Source organism: Felis catus, chromosome B1 (assembly GCF_018350175.1).
Source record: "Felis catus isolate Fca126 chromosome B1, F.catus_Fca126_mat1.0, whole genome shotgun sequence".
Lineage (NCBI taxonomy): Eukaryota > Metazoa > Chordata > Mammalia > Carnivora > Felidae > Felis > Felis catus.
The window spans coordinates 131,864,545-131,887,332 of record NC_058371.1 but is presented as its reverse complement, the minus strand read 5'-3'; the positions used below and the strand labels follow the sequence as shown (position 1 = coordinate 131,887,332).

At 37.2% G+C, this 22,788-nt stretch overlaps 1 protein-coding gene across 10 annotated transcripts in view; it reads right to left on the bottom strand.

The window, feature by feature from the left end:
* FAM13A (family with sequence similarity 13 member A) overlaps nucleotides 1–22,788 on the bottom strand; it is a 347,254-nt gene that overhangs the window by 99,032 nt on the left and 225,434 nt on the right. For 8 of the 10 annotated variants that reach the window (XM_045056104.1, XM_045056103.1, XM_045056102.1 and 5 more), the window contains one exon: nucleotides 3,825–3,866. In XM_045056104.1, the coding sequence (XP_044912039.1) occupies nucleotides 3,825–3,866 (42 nt within the window). Of the gene's footprint in view, nucleotides 1–3,824; nucleotides 3,867–19,853; nucleotides 20,339–22,788 lie in introns of those variants that run through there. The other 2 variants (XM_006930972.4, XM_006930971.5) reach the window with 2 other exon arrangements.

Below are 22,788 nucleotides of genomic sequence, written 5' to 3'. Positions count from 1 at the left end.
ATATATATATATATAATCCAGATATATATATATATATATATAATCCAGAAATTTGTAAAGAAGGAATTCAAGAGTAGAAGTCGGATGGGATGGGATAGGATGGGATGGCATCAGGACAAGATCTGAACCTGGCCATAAGGAATGTGAAGATAGTACAGGTGAGGTGGGAGTGGATAGAGATGAGGAGGAATGGAGAGTAGAGATGAAAAGCCTTAATCCCAGTGAAAATAAACACAGAAATCAAAATCTGAGTTTGCGGATACTGAAGACCCAGACAAATAAAACTAGAACTAGCAACAGATTCTAGCCAGATCTGACTGGATGACAGGGAAAAGAATTCAGACAATAACAGGCTGGATGTGGCACACAACACCTAGGGCAAGTTGCTAATCTGAGCAATCGAGGTAGGGGCACCTTTCTGGGAGTCTAGCCGAGACTATGAGAGGCCAGGGTATAAACATCCTTGCCAAGAATGTTCTTCACCTGAAGTCTGCAGGTTCTTGTTTATTTTGTAGCAATCTTGCTAAGGGTTTGGCATAACCCATTCTTCCCTTTCATTTCCTTAATCACTTCAACAGGGTGGGTAATCTCTAATGAGCATCAGGGGAACAATGACACCTACTGTTTGAGCTACTGTATCTGCAGTAATCCTGCCCATGAAATGGCAGCAAGTCAGATTTGTAGCCACTCTTTCTTTCCTTTGCAAAAAAAAAAAATAATAATAATAAATAAAATAAAACAAAAATAAATAAATAAATAAATAAATAAATAAATAAATAAATAAATAAATAAGATTAAATAAAGTAAAATAGGACGAATGGTTCTGGTGGGTTAGGCTAGGTGCTGAAGAAGTGCTGAAATTTCAGAAGACAAAGTTCTTATCTGAGAAGATATTTAATCTAGAATGAGATTATATGAGTGCATGTCTATTTATAACAGTCCTACCTTACAAGAGAAAAAAACTGAGGATAAATGAAATGTACGGTAGACTAACATATGGTTCAGCCATGAGTGTTTACAATAGAGAGCTGTAATCACAGAAACTGAAATTCTACAAGATGAAAAATGGGGCAAGGTCATGACTGAAATGGCCTCTCTGGTTCCCAGTTCCTGCATCCCATCTTCCTTCTTCCCCCAGCCACAGAAAGGTCCTAGAACCTCCATGAGTGGACTGCATGTCCTCTGCATGCTCTCCAGCTCTATCTATCCTCTGCCTCAGATACAGATTCTGTCTGCATTATACATAACGTACCAGGTCTCCACTCCAATAGCTGGATGTTTGTCTGATCTCCTGCACCTGAATTTCTTTATGGATCATCTATTTTCCTTCCTCTGAAACTGGAGCCCTGCATTGCCTTTATCTTCTGTTTTGATCCAGTCTTCCTAAAAACTGCCCACTCTCAGACTTACAGCCCCTGAGTTTTGCCATTCTACCTCATGCTGGACCTTACAGAATAAACCACCAACTGAATCTCCTGCCACCGACCCGCTATTTCATTCCCATCCCTCTGGCTGGCTGCCTGTGGCTGGATTTACTTCTGCTGAGTGCCCATCTCAGCTGATGTGCTCATCTCTTGTTTGGACCTTTCCTCTCTGTCTCTACCCCCCCTCAAAAACAACAACAACAACAACAACAACAATAGCAACAACAACAACAACAACCAGTTAACAATGTCAAAATATAATATACAGCACACAATATTCAACATTCCTAGTCAGAGAAGATATCATTTTGCAACTACCAGTCACTTTTTACTTTTCAAAGGCACAGTAAATGTAATTTTGGGATTTTAAAGAGCCAATTTAGTTTTTCATCATGGTGACAAATCATTACGAAATTCGTAAGTCTTACAGTTAACTCCCCTTTCTGAGCACTGTAGGAATGAAATCTTAATAAAGTAGGAGGGAAAGGGAGACAAAGAAGCTACAGAAGTTTTAATATATTTAAAACATTTAAGCATTCATTTGTTCTTACTAAAGGTAGTGTCAAAAAAGTGCACTAATTTATAAATTAAATTAGCAGTGGACATGTTTCTAGTTCGAAAATCTGGAAGAGCTGTAATCATAGTTAACAATGTTTTCTGTCTTCCACTTGAATTCTGTATGCTAGAGTAACCCAAGAAAAGTTAATCTCAAACCAGCCATGCAAATAACTTGAAAACAAAACCAAAAAAACTCCCTCTAAACAGGTTTATGTGTTACTAATAGATTCTCCCTACTTCATGTCAAGTAGATAATAAAAAAAGTTAAATTAACTTGTATGAACCTAGTTCTTAAATAATTTCTAAGACTATCATATATGTTATTCAGAAAAATAAACTACATTTGAGATTGTAATTTCAGGCCAAATAATAATTATTATTTCATTTGTGATACAGCTTTACTTCATTAAATTTTCAAAAGAGCGTCTGCTTGTAACTTCCTTCTTCTGCAACTTTAGCTCTCCTGTAATGTGGGCTAGCGTGCACACTCATTATTTTTTCCTACTTCTATAATATTTTAGTTTTTATGACATTTAACATTGAAAGGTCAAATAGCCTCAACCAAGAGTTGTGGTAAATACATTTTCTTTACATTCTTTTACTTTCATTTTGCAAGTGTAGAATTTCTTTTTCAAGACTAAATAATTAGTCTAAATAATTTTTAAAAATTATCACGCTAGAAGACACAATTATGTCTCTTTAAGGACTTAAGACATAATTTCCATCTGCTTTTTAAAATGGTTAAAAAAAATAAAATTCAATACTATGTAAAACATAGATTGATGTTGCCCAGAGGAATAAAAATAAGACATTCCGAGAACAGTTCTCATTAGTTGGCATGATCTAGTGCTGTAGTCTTTTGTATTGTGTAAAATTTAATTTCCATTAATATATGATAATCATTTGTTTGATATTACTGTGTGTATTTACACAATGAATACCAGAGTCACCACATACTGGGCAACAACTTCCTCGTGTGTTTAAGGTAATTGTATAGTTGAGGTAGCCTATGAAGTAGAATATGCTGATTTGATTGGCAGGAAACCAGAGTGAATCAAATGGACCACCATGTTGTCTCAAACTAAAACCTCAAATGTTCTCTCTTTTGCCACAGTGATTATGCAATATGCTTCAAGTTGCTGAAGGACAAAACAGTACTGAAAAGCAATCACTTGGCTAAGACTGAAGTCCTATGACACATTTCTGAACTATTGTTTGTTGAATTAAAGTCTAAATCTAACTCTGGGGCTATTACAACAAATCAGATTAAAAAATAAACAAACTCTTTATCACACATCCTGACATTTCTTTTAAAAAAGTAGATTTCACAATTGAGGAAAGAGTTAACATCTACTTTGAATTCTGTAAATTTACCTGTTGTAATAGCTGTTATTCTGCCTCTATAAGCTTTAGCAAATAGCCCTAAATTCCATCAACTCACTGAATACTTACTTTCACACTTAACATAGCCGAAGACTTTTTCAGCCAATGAGCCTTGTGCTCACACCCCTCCCCCATCTGCATATATGTATAGAATAGAAATTTTTAAGACACAGGTAACGGCCTAATCATCAGGAGGTTTCTGAAATTAAAATGGCTACCTTGGCATTTCTGGATTTAAAACAAAATATCTTAATCTTTTCAGCTCTGTTAATTTAAGATTTCTTAAACCAAAGAGAAGAAAAACATAGCATGAACAATATGATGAAGAGTTCTAATAAGCTTAGTTTGGCCATAGTGTAGAACATTCTATTGAAAAGCATTAAAATGGGCAAATAAACTCAAAGGAACCTCAACCCTCCTCCATTCCCTGTAACAGAACAACAAAAATCAAATAAATACCTCAAATAGAAAGGTGACATAGGTCTTTCATCCTCCTGCGAACTAAAAGGAAAATAAATTCTGAATTAATTTCTGTTAATATTATAACATGTCAATTTTACTAAAATTCTGTTCTGCCTGTCAGAAATTTTATTTTGACACATTAGAGCTAATCTCACAAAGGTGCAAGGTTAATGAAACATACTCTACCTTGGACCTAGCCAAGGTCAATTACTTCTTCATGGGAGACCATCAAGAGAGGTTTCTTTCAAGATTAGCCTAAGGCAAAAGTAATTCACATCACACTTTCAAGAGGAAGCTTTTTACTACCTTATTTCTACAAGCCCAATCCAAGTTCTATATATTATACATAAACTCTTAAAATGATTGCATACATACTCAATTACCTCAATAAAGTTAATTATAGCTCATTACCACAAGGATGAAAGTAAGAAGCAGCCAACAAAATATCCCTGTTAAATGTGAGCCACTTCAGGAATGATGCCCTAGCAATGAGAGGCACATCAGTAAACAACACTCTTGAACTTTGTTTTTGGCAGTTACTTTAAGTATTAATGAGTATGGATAACACATAAGGACATAGATGAAATTATAGAAATAGTTGACATTATTCAAACAACATAGAAGCAATATAAAACTTAATGCAAAGGTATTTTTAAAAATGTAAAATATATACAATAGTTTTCCCTTTAATATGTGTTTTTCTTCTGATAAATGACTTCAAGGCAAAGAATGAGTCAGTCTCTCTCCCTTAGTGTCTGCTGGAGTGATCTTTGAACCTTTTTGATTATGCACTCATGAAATCTGCTTTTAAGCAGCCACTCCCCTCAATATATGACTAAGTATCTACCTCTATTAATTATGTACATGAATTAAACAGATAAAAGTAGAAATAGAAACTGTTAAAATTAAAAAGAAGCTCTAAAATTTTCTCCTGTACTCCTATGGCTAATCTTATATACCACATGGAGTGCACACCACCTTAGGGGAAGCAACTAGGTAATCTCAGCTTTCCCTCTCAGCTTATTTTTTATTTTCTTAAGCAACATTGATGAAAAAAGTTTGCTTCAGTCGGTAATATATTGGCAAAATCTTATGACAGTTATACTGTAAAACACATACACACAAACACAGCTGTCCTCCAAAGGTCTTAACATTTTAGTTGAAAGACAGCACACAAACTAAGACATACTATTTCTCATTCTTTCATGATTTTGGTTTCCAATTTCATTACAGCTTAGCTGTTCTAATGTTTATATTGCCAAAGATTTTAATGTTTGTGATCACTTGTGCCAATTCTTTCTAAGTGAAGGGTAAGTGATGGATCAGCTTTATTATGGACTCTAATGTCGGTGGATTGAGGGCAAAGCTTGTAGAGTCAGGCTGTGCAGCTGAAGAGTTAGAGGTAACATGTGGGAAATGTCCAGGTGTCTTGGGAAAGAAGCCACCTGGAGCTGTGCTATTACAAGAGGGGACTACATTAAGCCAAACTGATACAAGGAGCTTACATGTTAGCTTCAAAATATTCCTTGAAAGCACTTAACAAATTACAAAAAATGCTGGAATTGGGTTGTTCCCAAATCAAGGATCCATGATCAAAAAGTACTAATTATGAGCAACACTATGCAAAAAGGCTGCAACTAAAAACCCGTAACGGTTTTGTTATTATAGGAAAATTGCCTCCATGTGTTATAAAATGGGCACCGTACTAAGTATTTTTTTGCCCAGAACAGATCCTGAACTCTAACATGTAACAAAATTGAATGAAAATTAACAAGGGTACGTTAGTGAAGATTTAATTAGCAATATGGTTGGTTTCCTTAGAATTTAGATGATTTAGATGGTGCAGAGTTCTAAACACAGCTGTTCACGTTTTGGCTAATGTTTATTTTGTGTGTGTGCTAAATTTCTTCGTAGCGGAGGCAATCAAAATCAATCCTTTCTGCCTTCACATTTTTTTCTGACATATTTATTCATTAACCAGGTGCCACCAGGTGCTCTAACATTAATTATCTCACGTAAATCCTCCTCCAAACCCTCCCTGGCACTTGCCTCTCAACCTGAAGAAAGTGGGCTCAGAGTGGGCAACATAACATATGCGGGTCACACAGCTAGTGATGTGTAAATTACTATATTACATGTTAGTCCATTTTCGTTGTTTACCATCTTCCCTTCAGTTTTAACCTATCAGAATATGGTGGGATGAATAGGCGAAGAAAATTGATGTGACAGCCAGTCTGCATTCCAGCAGCCCTCAGCAAGATCTTGTGGACTTTATATCCCATCATAAAGATTCTAGTGACTCTACACCAGACTTAGTCTGTCCACAATGCATAACAACTGATAGCATGTATAAAGTGATTATTTTATTGAAGTGTACTCTGGCAGTATAAGAATATCTCCTGATAGAAACACAAGTTTTTAATCATAAGCAAATATTTGTCAGGCTGCATCAGCCTACAGCCTACAAAACAAAGTAAAGTTGTCCATGAAAGACAAAATGAGAAACTCTTAATTTGGATATGTCCCTAAAGTTTAACTAATTTTACACGTTCCAAAAAAGAAAATGTAAAACTACTGAAATTTAAATAAAATAAAACAGGCTTAGTATTAGATTTCTTCAGTCAGCAGTGGTCAACAGGGCAGAAATCCACACACAGTACTCAAGGACAACAATATAATTCAAAACGAAAATGCAAATAAATCAATTTTGATAGTTAATTAGCATATTTCTCTTTTCCTTTTCATAAAAGTACCTTTTCCTTGGGTTTAGTAATGTAATCTTGACAAAGGTATAGATTCTAAAACAACTGAAGCACTGATTTCAAATTAAGTCAATTAATTCTAAAAATCAATTTAATGCACTGATTTAAAGGCAATTTTAAGCAAAAATGGCTAAGGAGAATTCTTCCAAACATAACTGAGAAAACAAACTTTTCCATACAATTTACATATCAGAACATAAGACATTTGAAAAAAATCACCATTTCTACATTGGTACAAAATGGCTATTTTGTTATTGTTACAGTCCCCAAATGTCTACTTATAGAGGTTATTTATGCCTGTTTCTGGATTTATGTCAATCTTAGGCATGTCTGATGGTATTAAACGAGTCATAGTTTTTGGCCTAAATTTTATTTTATTGTTTTAATGTTTTATTTTTGAGGCGGGGCGGGGGTGGGGGGACTAGGGCAGACAGAGAGGGAGATGCAGAATCTGAAGCAGGCCCCAGGCTCTGAGCTGTCAGCACAGATCCCAACGTGGGGCTCAAACTCACAAACTGTGAGATCATGACCTGAGCCAAAGTCGGACACTTTAACCGACTGGGCCACCCAGGCGACCCTTGGCCTAAATTTTAAATTGAGAATTATTTCTGACTCATTTTTAATTTTTTAAAAATAAGAACAAGTACCGCAAATGAAAAAGGGAGTGTGTGCCACAAAAGTAAACCAATGACAAATTCTAACAAATTGGAATTCATTCAGTTTCCTCCTTGGTTACTAACATAAACTCCAGGTTTTAATTATTTCCTGTTTGCTAACCCTGAATAATGGCCAAGTTTAAGCAGCCAATTAGTTTCCCTTTGTTTTCTCTTTAAAATTCAAACATACATTGAAAGATTTGGGCAGCCACCTCATGTATGCCAGGCAATCAGGTGCCTGATGTCCTCAGACACATGGTGATCTATTCTCTCAAAACAACTGTCTCTGGGAAGAACACTGATCAAACAGACCCAAGTAACAGTCCAAATCTAGGAAGCTACAACTGTGAAGGGCAATAACAGATATTATGTTTTTAGTGGGTCCTAATCGAACTTACTTATATGGCTCAACGCTAGTAAGTGCACATAAATGAATGAGAGCTAGACTTACAGTTTCTTCACGAGCTGTGCTAATTTCTAATGTGAGACCAATGAATACAATGCCTATCAATTTAATTACATGGAAAGCTAACAGATATCACAAAATGTATGGCATTTTTTTATGTCTGAGAAAAAAAACAACGCTATTGGGAGAATCCCGAGTGCGGTATTCAAAATGGAACTTCCTCTGCTGGATCAAACCACTGTTCCAATCAATTACCTTTTGAGTTATCTCAATAAATGCTCCAACTAGTCCAACTGTCTAACTGGTTGGCTGGCTACCAAAAAAATGAACATCATCTGCATATTTAGCTACACACTTTAACTAAATTTTCAAGTGATTTGATCTAAAAGAAATAGTTTGCAAGTGTTCCTTGAGTACTGAGGAGTATGAAAAACAGGTAAATGCTAAAGATTAAGTTCCATTCATTGAAGAATCTAGGAAAACCATCAAACAACAAAACCATCAAACAACAAAACAAATGACAAAGCAACAAAACAAAACAAAAACAACAAAACAGAGCAAAAGGGAGAGACCAAGTGAGGGAGTAATAAAAGATACAATTAAAAGCATTAAGTAAACATTTTTTCTGGAATTCAGGTTTTTCCCTCATGTTGCAGCAGAATGTGCTAAGTTTTCTTAGACGAATTTTCTTAGAGAATGATGAGGTGAGTGAAGTTAGCAGATTTTTTTTCCTTCCTTCCTCTGCAAAACCTAAAGCGTCACACTTGAGCATTTTCAATTTGTCCCCAGTGCCAGGCATTAACCATGTACTACTCCAAGTGGAGAGTGATGTAACAGCTGGTGTTGTCCTCAGATTTTTGGTTTGGCCTCATTCAGGAATATGGAAAAAAAGCCACAACAATCTCTCTGTTCTTTTTGGGAAACAAATGTAGATGTTTTCAGATTGGTTTGTAGCTAAGTGTTTGCAGCTGTAATTTTGGGGGGATATTTTTGTAGATGTACGTATATACTTCTTTGTAAGTTTTATAAGTATTATAAACCCAAACAGTTTTGGTTAGTTTTATTATTTGCACTTTGTGATTAAGAACACAACACGTGGCCAGTAGAATTAAAAACAAATTTTTGAAGTTCAACAGCAAATTGATTTTCCTGACCAAAGGGTAAATGCAAAGAGCTGAAGCTGTTAATATTCATAGGACAACAGGAATTTCTGGCCAACACAAAGAGGTATTATTTTGGAGGCAAAATAAACAGACAAAACAAAAAGACACCCAAAAATTTAGAAGTTTTTTCTCAATCGCCTAGTGGAAATTTGAAATATACTGGTTAGGGGTTGAATTGTGTCCCTTCAGAAAGATATGTGGAAGCACTAACCCCAGTACCTCAGCATGTGACCTTATTTGGAAACAGAGTCTTTACAGAGGTGATGGAGTTAAAATGAAATCATTAGGGCACCTGAGTGACTCAGTTGGTTGAGCGTCCAAGTTGGGCTCAGGTCACGATTTCAGTTTGTGAGTTTGAGCCCTGCATGGGGCTTGCTGGTGCTGCCCCACTTGGGATGCACCCAAGTGGGTGCACCCAAGTGCAGGGCCCACTTGGGATCCTCTGTCCCCCTTTCTCTCTGCCCCTCCTCTGCTTATGCTCTCTCTCTCTCAAAAAAGACAAGAGAAAAAGAAATCATTTGAGGGGGACCTAATTCAGTATAACTGGAGTTCTGGTACAAAGGGGAAATTTGGACACAAAGACAGACATGTACCGGGAGAATGCCGTATGAAGATGAAACTGTATCTGCCATTAAGCCAAGGAACTCCTAGAAGCCAGGAGACAGGCCTGGAACAGATCCGTCTCCAGATCCTTCAGTGAGCGCATGGCTTTGCCAACATTGAATTGGAACTTCTGGCCTCCTGAACAGTAAGGCAATAAATTTCTCTCATTTCAAGCCTCCCTGTTAGTGGTACTTTGCTATAGAAGCCCTAGGAAACTAATAAATCTACTAAATGTTTTTTCCCTAAATTCAGAAGTGAGAACCTGCCTAACCAAAGTGTCTTCATCTTACAAAAAGTTTGTGTCTCAAAATTCCTTTGTAGACACGCTCAGACTAGAATTTATTTCCAACACTGAAATGGGGATTTGATTTCCAGGCCTGTACTAACCTCTCATTCAAATGAACTATCTTCAATAAGTAGTCCAGAGACAATATTTAAAAGAAACCTCTGGTTATGATCCAGTTAGAAACACATTTTACGTCATTATACACACACACAAAATGGACACACATTTTATGAAATCTCCTTACTTTTGATATTTCCATTGTGTTACATTTTACTTATGTAAAATTATATAAAATACTAGTCACAAGCTGCTAAATTCATTTTATGACCACCAATAAGTCATGACTCACAGTTGACAAATAGTGTTCTAATAATTACACTCCTCCCTTGCTTGATATATACAATGATAATGAATGTTGTTGAATTAAGATCTATGTTCCCACAGGAGAGAAAGAAAACACTCGTTCTTTCTCTGCTCCATTGCCACAACCAGCACTGGGCCAAAGAAGTACAGATTTTGTCCAGTCTAGATGGCAGAGAGGCACAGAGAGGAAGTGGTCCCAGATACACCCAGCAGTGGGCATGACAACATAGTTCTAGAAAGCCTTGGGTACTTCCAAGTCTCTTTTCTTTTTTTTTTCTTTCTTTTTTTTTTTAACGTTTATTTATTTTTTGAGACAGAGAGAGACAGAGCATGAATGGGGGAGGGTCAGAGAGAGGGAGACACAGAATCTGAAGCAGGCTCCAGGCTCTGAGCAGTCAGCACAGAGCCCGACGCAGGGCTTGAACTCACGGACCGCAAGATCATGACCTGAGCCGAAGTCGGCTGCTTAACCGACTGAGCCACCCAGGCGCCCCTCCAAGTCTCTTTTAAATATTCTTTTCCTTGTTGAACCACAGGATGGTGTCAAGAGTGAGACTCAGGGACACGTGATCTCTTTGGATTCCTCCTGATTTCACGACGATGGCATTCTTTATCAACCCACATTCTTTTAGATTCAAAAAACATACTTGGAGGGAACTAAGGAACATGTCATTTTTTTTTCAGTTCCATATCCCCAACTACTTCTATCTCTGGATGCCTTTCTAATGAATATAATTCAGAGATTTGAGGGGAGTGAGGGTGTGCACACATCGGGGAAGAGCTTCTCATTAGGGAGAGGGAGGGTTCCTTTCTCTACTTCTATCGTGTCCCTTCTGACAGTCAGAATGTCAGAAGTGAAGATAACTACCTGTTGACTGACCGACATGCCAAGATGCTCACCCTGCACTTCATAGGGGATTTTGCCCAGAGAAATGTTTTGAAGTCACAGAAAGGAATTCCTTTTATAATACTGAAGTCATGTTAACAAGCCAACTGCTCTCCTTAAAGAAGTTTATCCCTCAAACTTACAACTGGTCAATCCCCAAATTGTGCTGATTCTACCTAAAGAAAAAAAGACAAGTCTCTTGAACTTGATCTTTCCATTACCACTGCCTTCGTCTTTCCCAGGGTCAGTACAGTTTCCCTGCCATTCACACCAGTTTATCCTTCATATTCCAGCAGGTTCATCCTCCTAATTTAAAAGCCTTTCCCACTTCCCCATTGCCTTGAAGTAAAATCCAAATGTCTAAACCTGGCACTGAAGGTCCCTCCCAATCTAGGTCCATCCAACATACCACTGTAGACCAGTCACTACACTTTTGTAACTCCTCCTGTTTGTACGTGCTGTTCCCTCTGCCTTAAATGTTTCTTCCACCTCTCTCAGCCTGGGTAAATATTTCATCTTTCACCTCAAGTGTCATCTAATCTGGAAAGTCATCTCCAGCACCCTGGAGAGGGAGCCGCCTCTTTCTGCAGGCTCCGATACACTGTTCATAGCTATAAACGAGCAACACAACACCAGAATTCATGAGTTCAGATGCTTGCCTCACCTCCTGGATTCGTCTTTATCTCTGTACCACTACCAGCATCTAGCAAGGTACCTAGAACACTCCAGTGCTCAGTAAATGGCTGAGTAAAATCAGCATCACCAAGACTTTGCTGAGTGCTAACACTACCAGTTTGATGTAATATTTTGAAAACATACACTGTTTAAATAGTAATAATTCATTTATTATTTGTAAAATGAATTGGGCTGGCTAGAAGCATTTTCAGACATGAGCATGTAGATTATTTTAAGTGCTCTTGTTCTCTTCTATTCAAAACTTAATGAAATCACAACTATGCCACAGGCTTTCTCTCCCATCCCGAGACACATGAAATTATTTTCTTTCCTTCCACTGCACAATGAGGTGGGAGTTCTGCCACTATGCCAGCAATGTAAATGCCGTACTTTCTGTGGTGTTCAGTGAGCCCAGAAAAGGATATGTTCAGGCAAGGTAATACGGCCTTGCCACACACTGTATCTGTTTGTTCTGGCTTGAGAGCAGGAAAAGAAAATTATTTCACTTCACTGCAGACCCAAAGGTTGTTTGGGGCTTAAAAATTTTTTTGGTTTAGTCACCAAACTATTTTCGAGGCAGTTGGAAGCTTTCACTTGTCTCTGAGAGCCTTGTTCAGAAAAGTGAGGTTTATCATGGATTGCCTTGGGGAGGCAATAATTGAGAATGCTAAAACAGTAACTTTACGGGGGAGTTGATATGAGTTGATGAGAAAATACTTTTAGAATGTTAATAAGTAAGTTAAAATATTTTCTGATCTTTAGTTCAACAAAGTAAAAGAATATGAGGATACCTGCAGAACAGAGGAAGGAAATAGCAAATAATTTTTACTAACTTTTAAAAATAATTACCATTATAACATTATTGATGGTTTGTTGATATAGTTTTTATTTAAAAGATCTTAACTTCCCAAACTGTTGAGTCTGAATGTGGGTTTCTTGAGGGAGACAAAAATATGCAGAAAGCAATGTAAATTATCCTGTCATCTTCCTTCCTCTGCCAGAGGAGGGTTTTACACAGTAAACGAAGTCACTGACTTGTTCCTACTCTATCATGATTCTTACATTGGTTTTTAGGATGATGAGGAACTGGCCAATGTATGAAGGCTTGAAGTCTACCTTCCCTTCAGCTTTGTGATCTTCCATAACTACATGCAAGAGCTCGTTCAGCATGTTCTGAGTGGCTATTATGCATCAGAGCCTATGATAGATGCTGCAGATACACAGGCTAATAGGATATGGTCCAAATCCTCACAGAATTTATAGACCAGGGAGAAACAGAAACCTGACAGTTGATAATGATTAGGAAGAAAGGATACATGGCTACCATGTATTGAGGGCTTTACCTCAATAAGTCAAGGCTTTGGGCTAAGAGCTTCACATCCATTTTCTCATTTGACCCTCAAAGACACACTTGGAGAGAGGTATCACTAACTGGATTTTTTTCAGATCAGAAAAACAAGTCTTCAAGAGGGTAATTCACCAGCTGGAGGCCACAGAGCCAGGCAGGGCTGAGATTAGAGTCCACGTCTGTGGAAGCCAGGGCACCAGACCTTACGCTCAAGCACTATGCAGTCTGTTAGATTAGGGTCATGTAGGCATTATTAGGAGAAAGGTCACAAACAGGAGAATTCTTCCACAAGGGAAGAGAGTGTGCAAAGGAAGGAGGCAGCATGGAGCAAGTGCAGCTCTCCAGACGCGGCAGGTGCATCTAGGCAGGGGCACCCGGGACAGGCAGGCGTTGGAGTTTTTGCTAAGTCAAGGAACTGAAAGTGAAGGAGTCATTTATAAAAATACTACACGGTGTATCAATGGTCCACTCTGGCTGGCTGTCAGTTCCTAATCTTGATTTCAGGGGCTATTTTAATCTAGACAGTGAAGTTATAGTTCTTTCCATGATCATTTTGCTGACAGCAAAATACTCATGTATCATACTAAGCTCTTTCTAAGCCCTTAACTTTTTCTGGCCATTTTTATTCCCTTCAATATAATCTGAGTAAAGCAGTTCAGTTCTTTGCTTTTATTGATTTTTATTCTTACAGTTGATGAGAAGATACATGATTTCCTGACCACAACCTTAAAGGTTTTATCAAATGTATCGTGTGTCTCTCCTCTCCCCCACTGCCCAGTATTTTTATTTCTTTACCTAGGTATCTTAATTTTGAAAGTCAACTTGCTGGGCTTCCTAATACTTTGTGTTTTTTTTTTTTTACCATTCATCTCCCCACTATTTCCCATTAACATGCCATTCTTATGCGAGAATTTAAATTAGTTTCCATATGTGGCTCTGTGACAACCTGCCCAAGTGTTATAATGTAGTGTCCAGAAGAGGCAAATGTTTAGAGACAGAAAGTAGATTAGTGGTTGCCTAGAGTTGGGATGGGGGATTATAGGGATATTGAGGGTTGTTTTAGTCAGTTTGGGCTGTTCTAACAAGATACCATAGATTGGATGGCTTAAACAGTAGAAACATTTACTTCTCACAGTTCCAGTGATTGGAAGTCTAAGATCAGGATGCTAGCAAGATCAGGTTCTGGTGAGAGCTCTCCCTGGCTTGCCGGCTGCCACCTTCTTGCTATATCCACCGATGGTGGGGGTGGGGGTTGGGGAAGAGTGAGCACTCTAGACCCCTTATCTCCTTATAAGGACACCAATCCTATCATGGGAGCACCACCTCCATGGCCTCATTCAAACCTAATTACCTCTCAAAGGGTCCCATCTCCAAATATCATCACACTGGGGATTAAAGCTTCAACATGTGAATTTTGGGGGAACACATTTAGCTCACAATGGGGATTGACAGCTGAAATGTACAGGGTTTCTTTTGGGTGATGAAGATATTCTAAAATTGCTTGTAGTGATGGTTGTACAATCTTGTGAATGTACTAAAAAATCATTGAATTATATACTTTATATAGGTGAATTACATGGTTATGTGAATTATATCTCAATAAAGCTTTTTAAAAAAAGTTATTTCCAGTTCTTCTTAAAGAATACATAGTCCTTTTAAGAGGTTTTATACAGTACAAACTATTTCTTGGCAATTCATTCTGATCATCACATAAATATATAAGGGTCATAGGAAAAAACAGGGCAGAAGATTTTGAGAGTTTCAAGAGATTTGATTCCAGAGTATTTGTAATGACACTTCCTGCAAACCATTCTTTAAACCACTTTCCAATATTCATCCAATGAAATGGAATGCAATGCTAGAGCCTCACCTTACCTGTGTTAAGAAGTCTTGCATTCAAAAAATTGAAAGGTACTGAAGAATAAAAAAAAAAAAAACAAGAGAAAAGCAATATACTACTACTCTTCATGTCTGAGTAGTTTTGTCATTTAGGAAGAACTATCATATTCTTTAACTCTAAAATTGCCCCCATATGTAAGTATATGAATCATTATCATCCCATTTTATAGATGAGGAAGATGACCTGATCAAATTCACATGGCTAGCTAGCTGTCAGTCTCTGCACATGTTTATTTGATAGCAAGTTTACTACATTTCTGCTGCTTTCCCCACTGCTTTGCACTGACTATTCAACACCTCTAATTCTTCCATGGTTTAGACAGGGTGATCTCTGTAAAATTTTAAAACATCCCCATCTTAGTTCATAATATCCTCTTAATTTGGAGTAATTAGCAAATATTTAGACTCAGAGACACTGTAACCATCCAAGGAGAGGACTCACAGAGGTCTTAATTATTCTCAGTGACTTCTTGTTACTACCAAGTATAGACTAGATCAGTGATGAAATCTAAGTTTAGATACACAAACCCATAAGGGTTAACTTGGGTTTGAAGTGAGGCATCTTTTAACTCCCTCTTAGACTGTGTCTATGGAGGGATTAGGGGACAAGCACGGAGTGCTATCCAAGTATCAACAAGCTAGAAAGAATATTGGCTTACAGATAAGGTAACTGGTGGTGTCACCACCACAAGCAGTAGAGGGCTCTCTAACATTACACACAAGACGCACAAGCAGGACTACCATTAGCTGGTGTGTTTTCTGGTTAACTCCTGCATCATCTCCATATTACCCATGTTTTCTTGTTTGCAAAAGGTTATTCTAACTACCAATGCTTGGTCAGACCAGATGAATTCTGCTGATAAGAAGTTTCAGTGAAATTTTCCCATGCTGGGTCACTACTAACCTGTTAATGAAACCTGGGGCCATGCAAATTCTTAAAAAGGCCATTGCAATTTGGAATTGCAAGGTATTTCACCATCATAAAATAAGTAATCAGTAACAGACACTGAATACCATAATCTGAGAGACGGAGTAATGAACAAGAGAATCATGTAAACTTTCTTAATCTCAGTTTCCCACTTTGGTAAATAAACCAGGGAAACAAGAGGATGCTAACACATGAAAGCAGGTACATTAGATTAATCATCAGTTCCTGACTTCATCTTCCATCATCATTCTTTGAGGATATAAACTGACTTAGTGGTTATTGGAAAGTTAATCAAGCAAATCAAAATACTGTTGTGAAAGTTGAGAGTTTTTTCATAGACATAAGACTCAGGGTTAAGATTTGTTTCTTAGCCTGTCAAAATCTTTCTATACATAAAATAGAGATCCTACCTAAAGATCCACAATATGTAAGGAAAAAAGTCCAATAGGATATAAATCATACAAAGAGCCTGAGGTATAAGTAAAGCCTGGAATCTGATAAAACATACTATCTCATTAGTGACAGAAGGTAAATTTAGTCACCTGAGAAAACAAAACTCTATGCAAGGCTCAAGATCAAGAATCATATGCTGTACCAACTGAGCCAGTGAGGCACCTCAAGAAAACTTATTTCATTTCTTAACTTAATATGGTTTCCCATCTTACCTCGGATATGATTTTACTTCTTTTGGGGAACTTTGTCAAATGGCAAGAATATCTATACAGTGCTATAGAGTGTACTGAGTTTTATCATTCAGTATAAGAAGTACATATAGGTATTTTAGTATCTTCAAAAATAATGGAGACAGTCTTAATGACTCAATAGATATGTAGTAAGATCCCATCTTTGAGCCATTTGAAGTGAATTGTAAGAACTGAGTCCTTCACTTTATAGAGGGTCATATTTTAAACATTTAACCTCTGCAGTTTTTTTCTACAGGTCATGAGTTCTTCTAAACAGTCAACTCCATCTTTGAAGGTCTATAAATTACATTAATAAACAGATAGCAAAATATATTAAAGGGAACCAAAGTATTTATTTCATTCTTAGCTTTCAACCTCATCTGTTATTCTCATCTCAGTTACAGATTAGCAGTAACAAATTTATCTTCTACATACTTTCACAACATGCTAAGAAAGGCTAAAAAGTCACTCATGGAAATTGTAAGCTAAGGAGACATTAGGGCAAAAACACACCCTCTAATAAGATCATATGCTAATATGAGGTTAAATAAAACAAAGTAATGTTATCCATGTAGGCACATCTCTATTATTATGCTAATCACACTGTCTATTACTGAGCTCATCACATGTATTGTAATTGTCTGGTACTGTGACTGCATCCTTACTAGCATGTGGCCTCTTTGAAGCAGAGCTTGTGTCTTGATTACTTTAGTATCGCTGGTAGTACCAAGTGTTTAATATATTCAACAACATTGTAAGTATGCTTTAACAGATAACACTAACACCTAGTAATTGAAAGCATCGATTATGAAAAAAAAATACTTCACGTAAGGTCATGACATTAAAGATGTTATTTGGGGACGTTGAGTAGTAAAGTGTTAGATTCATATATATACATATACATATATATATGTGTGTGTGTGTGTGTGTGTGTATATATATATATATATATATATATATACACACCTGCTGTCAATGGCTTTACACAAGCTATAATCATTAACTAGAGTTTAGATGTGTGTTTCTCTTAGTGTTTGGACCATTTGTGTCAGATTTGGCTTTCAGGAAGCTTGCCAAAATGTATTTACTTTCCCTGTCACACCCAGATTCAGATTCAGTAACTCTAGGGAAAGAGGGCAGCAGGAATAAGCTGTTTTAAAACTTAGTTCCTCACGTAATTCTCATGCATCTGAAGTATGAGAATCATTGGCCACTCTGCTCAATACAAATAGGAAGCACAAATTTTTTTAACTGGTATCTCAAGCTATTCTTTTACTCATCTACTTTTAATTCAGTTCTAGCCCCTTACTGCTCTTAAACAGAACTGAGCAAAGCATTCATGCCATCAGTCAGCACGCATACCACAAGGCTCTGCAACCTTCCTGCTTCAGGCAGTGTTAACAGTGGGGTCGGTTGGCAACAGTCAATCAGAGGCTCACAGGAATCCTTAGCCTAAGGTACTGAACTGGATTTGGAAGAAGCAATTATGCATAGGAACAGGAAAGTTTTCTGCATACATGCTTAAATTCACATGAGATCCTTAATGAAGAGAACTACACAAACCTGTTCCTTGCCTTCAGGAGGTTTATAATCAAAGGCAGGCATAGGCTGGGAGTGAAGACTGCAGGGTAATCAATCAAATTAAATTCTCAGAGCCAGGGAGCAATGAATACACCAATCAGCATTCCTGAATGCAAATTCAAATTATTCCTCTTACATAGGCTTACTAATATGGACTAATAATGCAAAATAATTCTGGAGGAAATCATGCTAATTCTATTTTAGCTTTCATTAACTCCCTCAGCAATATTTTCTTAACAGTTATTATATCATCAAGCAGCTTATTACAGAGTTCAGTAATAGCCAAAATTCTTATCTAGAATATGACTGCTTAAGACCTTTAAGATTGATGTCATTATAAGAAAAACAAGTCCCCAACTTTGAAGTTGGGAAGCAAATCAAGACTCCAAAAAGTGTACATTAGATTTAGTCTGTTGCAAGCTTTGAGCATGTGGCCCTTTCCACTGGGTCAATATAGAAAAATTTCAGACCTATCCATAAACCACTTTCTGCTCCCTTGGGTTATTAATTTTTAGAAGAGGAATTCTTGGGACACCCCCATCAAGTTGCCATTTCAGTGTGCTCGTCATTACAGTGAAAGAAAAACAACCACACTGGTCTATGTCACAGTGTACATCTGCAGGGAACACCCTGAAAATAAACACCGAATTTTTGTAAACCCCATTTTCATTGTTAAAACATGGACATTCAGTAAAATATTGGTGGCATGGTTTTTAAAATTGAAATTCACTTTTTCCCAGATATTTTCAGTCTTATAAACTATTTACTATTTGATATTTGAGATCATTTTCACTAATAAAACCCTTTAGAATTTTCTTAAAGGAAGCATTTACACGGAATCATGATAATGCATGTAAAGTTGAAATATAATCATATGGTTGGAAAAAGTAAATTTAAAAATCATAAAACGTGACCTTGGGCAACTTTGAGACTTCCTCTGTGCCTCAGTTTTCCTACTGTGAAACTGAAGGACTGAATTCCAGTCATCACAGACGTGACTTCCAGTTTTAACATTCTAGAATACATTATTCACTTATTCATTCACCAGCAGTGTTCTTTTTAACAAGCCTCTTTGTTTAAATTCACCTTTCTTTGCTTTGGTATAATTCCTCCACCCCACCCTCTGCAATCCATACTACAATCATTAACGAACAAAATAGAGCTGTGTGCTCAGTCATTCTTACATAGCAGTTCTTAGAAAGGTGTTATTTTATATATATATATATATATATATATATATATATATATATATCTAGAATTATTTATGGGGAAATTCTTCCTTAACATTTATGTCCATGTATTACAATGTACTTATTGACAGAAAACCCTTGCTTAGATCTGGACTCCAGGAGAGATCCTAACATGCATTTTTAAAAGGTCTTTAGCGTATTACCATCCTTTAAAATGAGCTGAGAGCTTGCCACAGCTTCCCAACATTGCTAAGAAGCTGACTCAGTTGTATTATAAACCTGTTCAATACATTCTTTAGTTTCTGTTTTCCTTCAGATGTCAAAGATATTTTCTTACATTTATTCTCTTTCAAGGAAGGAAATACTTGGACACAACAATCAAGTGAGAAAGATAAGAAATTGGGCATAAATGTCAGTAAAAGCAGCAGTATAATATTCAAATTCTTCTGGTCTCAGGGAAGGACATCATGTACGACAGCCTCCACACGTTTGCAGCACACGACTAAAAGATGCCAAGTACTGGCAAAGTTACATGGTTTCGTACCACTCAGAAAATACAGAAGAGAATAAAACAAAACAAACAGGAAAGAACACTACCTTTGGAGAGGCATGATTTCACAGGCCATTCTTGTATATAAATTTGCCAGGGACCCTCACAACTGTCTCTTCCACGCCAATTGGGTCCGCCTATACAGGAAACGTCTTCTCACAGTGGCTAAGCTGGGCTTGGGGGTGAGGCTGCACCTCACAGCTGGAGAAGCGACTTGCTCTGCAGTTAGCCAGTGTGCTGCTGCTCCCAGCCTCCAAACTTCTTCAAGCAATGCTATTTTATCGGCCGCCTCTCTACATTTACACTGCAGTCCACTTTGACCTTTTGTTCCAGGGACGCAGCTGAACCATCCAGCCAATCAGAGGAGCAGCTGTTGTAGTGCTTAAAGGCGCTGCTTCTTTTGCTCCTGCTGCTCCTCCCTCCTCCTGCTTCTCAGTGGGCTTGCCTAATTCTGGTAACTCGAAACTTTCCTCTTAGCAAATCCACAGAGGAGCTTGTCAGTCTGGGGAGAGCAACCAATAACTACGGCAAGAGCAAAGAGTCCCCCTTACTTCAGTGTTTCGGAGACTGCCAAGGAGGAAATCCATTTGTCAAGGGAAGACACTGCCCTATGAAACTAAAGGTTTCTGTGACAGAAGGCAAGAGCTAAGCTCCATCCTGTCTCTTCCTTAAAAAAAAAATCCAAACAAATCACTGGCCTTGGAAGGCATGATTCTTCTAGGAGGAAGGCATGCTTCTAGACCCTTGTCCTACCCACATTTATTTCCTGCTGTTTGTTTACACTGCGGTGGTTACCAGTCACTGGTGACATCACCCAAGGCACGTAGCTCACACTTCTGGGGAGAATACATGTCCTAAGACTGTTCAACTTCTCAGGGGATCAAAGGGTCTACTCCCACGGAAGTTATTTCAACTTATTATCTCTTCATTTTATCTGTATAAAATTGAATGTGTTTATTTGTATAATCATTTTCCTCTAAGAACATCAACAGTATGTTTTGACTGGTTGCTTATTTATGTATTTATCTAGAGATCTATTTATCTATCTAGCTATTTATTTTTTTTTTTACAACACCAAATCAATTTTCCATAAGGTCTGCTAACTGCCTGTTAATTATCCAGTCTTCCCTTGCAATTTCTGCTTCAGTATGGAATACTAAAGTGTTGTTCTGGGGAACGTAATTATTAATCCATAGATTTCATACACTGCAGGAACAAGAGAAGTACATTTTTAAAAGATTTCTTTCAGGGGGCCTGGGTGGCTCAGTCAGTTAAGCATCCGACTTCAGCTCAGGTCATGATCTCAGAGTTTTGTGGGTTCGAGCCCCACGTTGGGCTCTGTGATGATGGTTTGGAGCCTGGAGCCTGCTTTGGATTCTGTGTCTTCCTCTCTCTCTGCCCCTCCCCTGCTCTCTTTCTCTCAAACATTAAAAAGTTTTTTTTAAAGATTTCTTTCATATCACGAGAGATTACAAGGAGTTATAAGAAAGCTCAGGGCATCGCTTTTAGAAGAAGAAAGGGCAGAGGGACAGAGTCCATGGTGTTGAGAAACAGTGGGGTCTTAAAGGTCCAAATAGGTATCTTCCTCCTCTGTAGTTTTTCCTATTTTTTTTTCACAGACCACTCATAATTCTGAACTTAGAACACAAAGTCTTATTATGTGTCCTTTCCTTTACTATACCCGCTAATAAAAGCATTTCATTGTCTGATTAATCCTCTACCATATTTATGAAAATGGATTAGTCATCCTGAAACTTGTGTTCAGATATTAAGGTAAAATATCAATGACTAAAATCAGCCTTTAAAACAGTGAAAGTTGACTTAAGTCCAGAATTTACTTTAATTGCAATTGTCAGTATATTCTTTTTTAATATCAGATTTGGAAATTCTAATTTGATTCTATAATACCAACTTAGTTCTGGATTTTTGCTTAAGTTTATTTTTCAAAATGCCTTTACATCTTAACACTTCAATAAACCGCGTGAGTTAGAAAATCACTATTACATACCGTAATATCTATTTGATTGTTGAGTAAACCAGGTACTAGAAAATTAAGTAATTTGTTCAGATTTACATAGGAAGTCAGTAGCAGAACAGAAACTGGACTCAGAGCTTCTTAGGTCTGCTCTGGAATTCTGCTATGTCATAGTGGTTACTCTATACTATAGGAGTTTTTAAATATTTTGTAAGATACAGATAGGTTTAGAAACACAGTGGACCCTTGAACAACACAGGTTTGAACTGTGCAGGGTTAAATATAGTAGGGTGCTGTAAATGTATTTTCTCTTCCTACTAATTTTAATAACATTTTCTTTTCTCTAGCTCACCTGATTGTGAGGATACAGTGTGTAATATACATAATATACAAAATATATGTGAGTCAACTGTTTACATCATTGATAAGGCTTCCAGTCAATAGTAGGTCATTAGTAGTTAAGTTTTTGTGGAGTCAAAAGTTGCGCATGGTGTTTTGACTGCACAGGGATTGGCGTCCCTAACTCTTATATTGTTCAAGGGCCAACTGTAGTTGAAGTTCAAATGAAGTAATATTTTGTCTTTTCTCAATTTTGTGAACACATCAATACTATATGGCTAAAAGAAGTTCGATAATAAAGGACCTAGCATCATAAACATAAGTTGTAACTCAAACTACAATTTGCATTTAATATATACTAGAGATAAAACATTGAAGAACAGGGGCATTGGGCATTGAGGAGGGCAGCTGTTGGGATGAGCACTGGGTGTTGTATGGAAACCAATTTGACAATAAATTTCATATTTAAAAAAGAAGAACAGGGGCATTCATATTTTAACCTATGATTCCACCTATGTTTCCTTATAAATTAAGTCTTCATATCAGTATTCCTCTAACATGCCATATTACTAGTGAGACATCAGTGGTTATTTTTAAAAATTACCGAACATGAGAACTCCACAATTACATGCCTTTTCAAGTTTCTATTATTTATAACAATTCCTCCT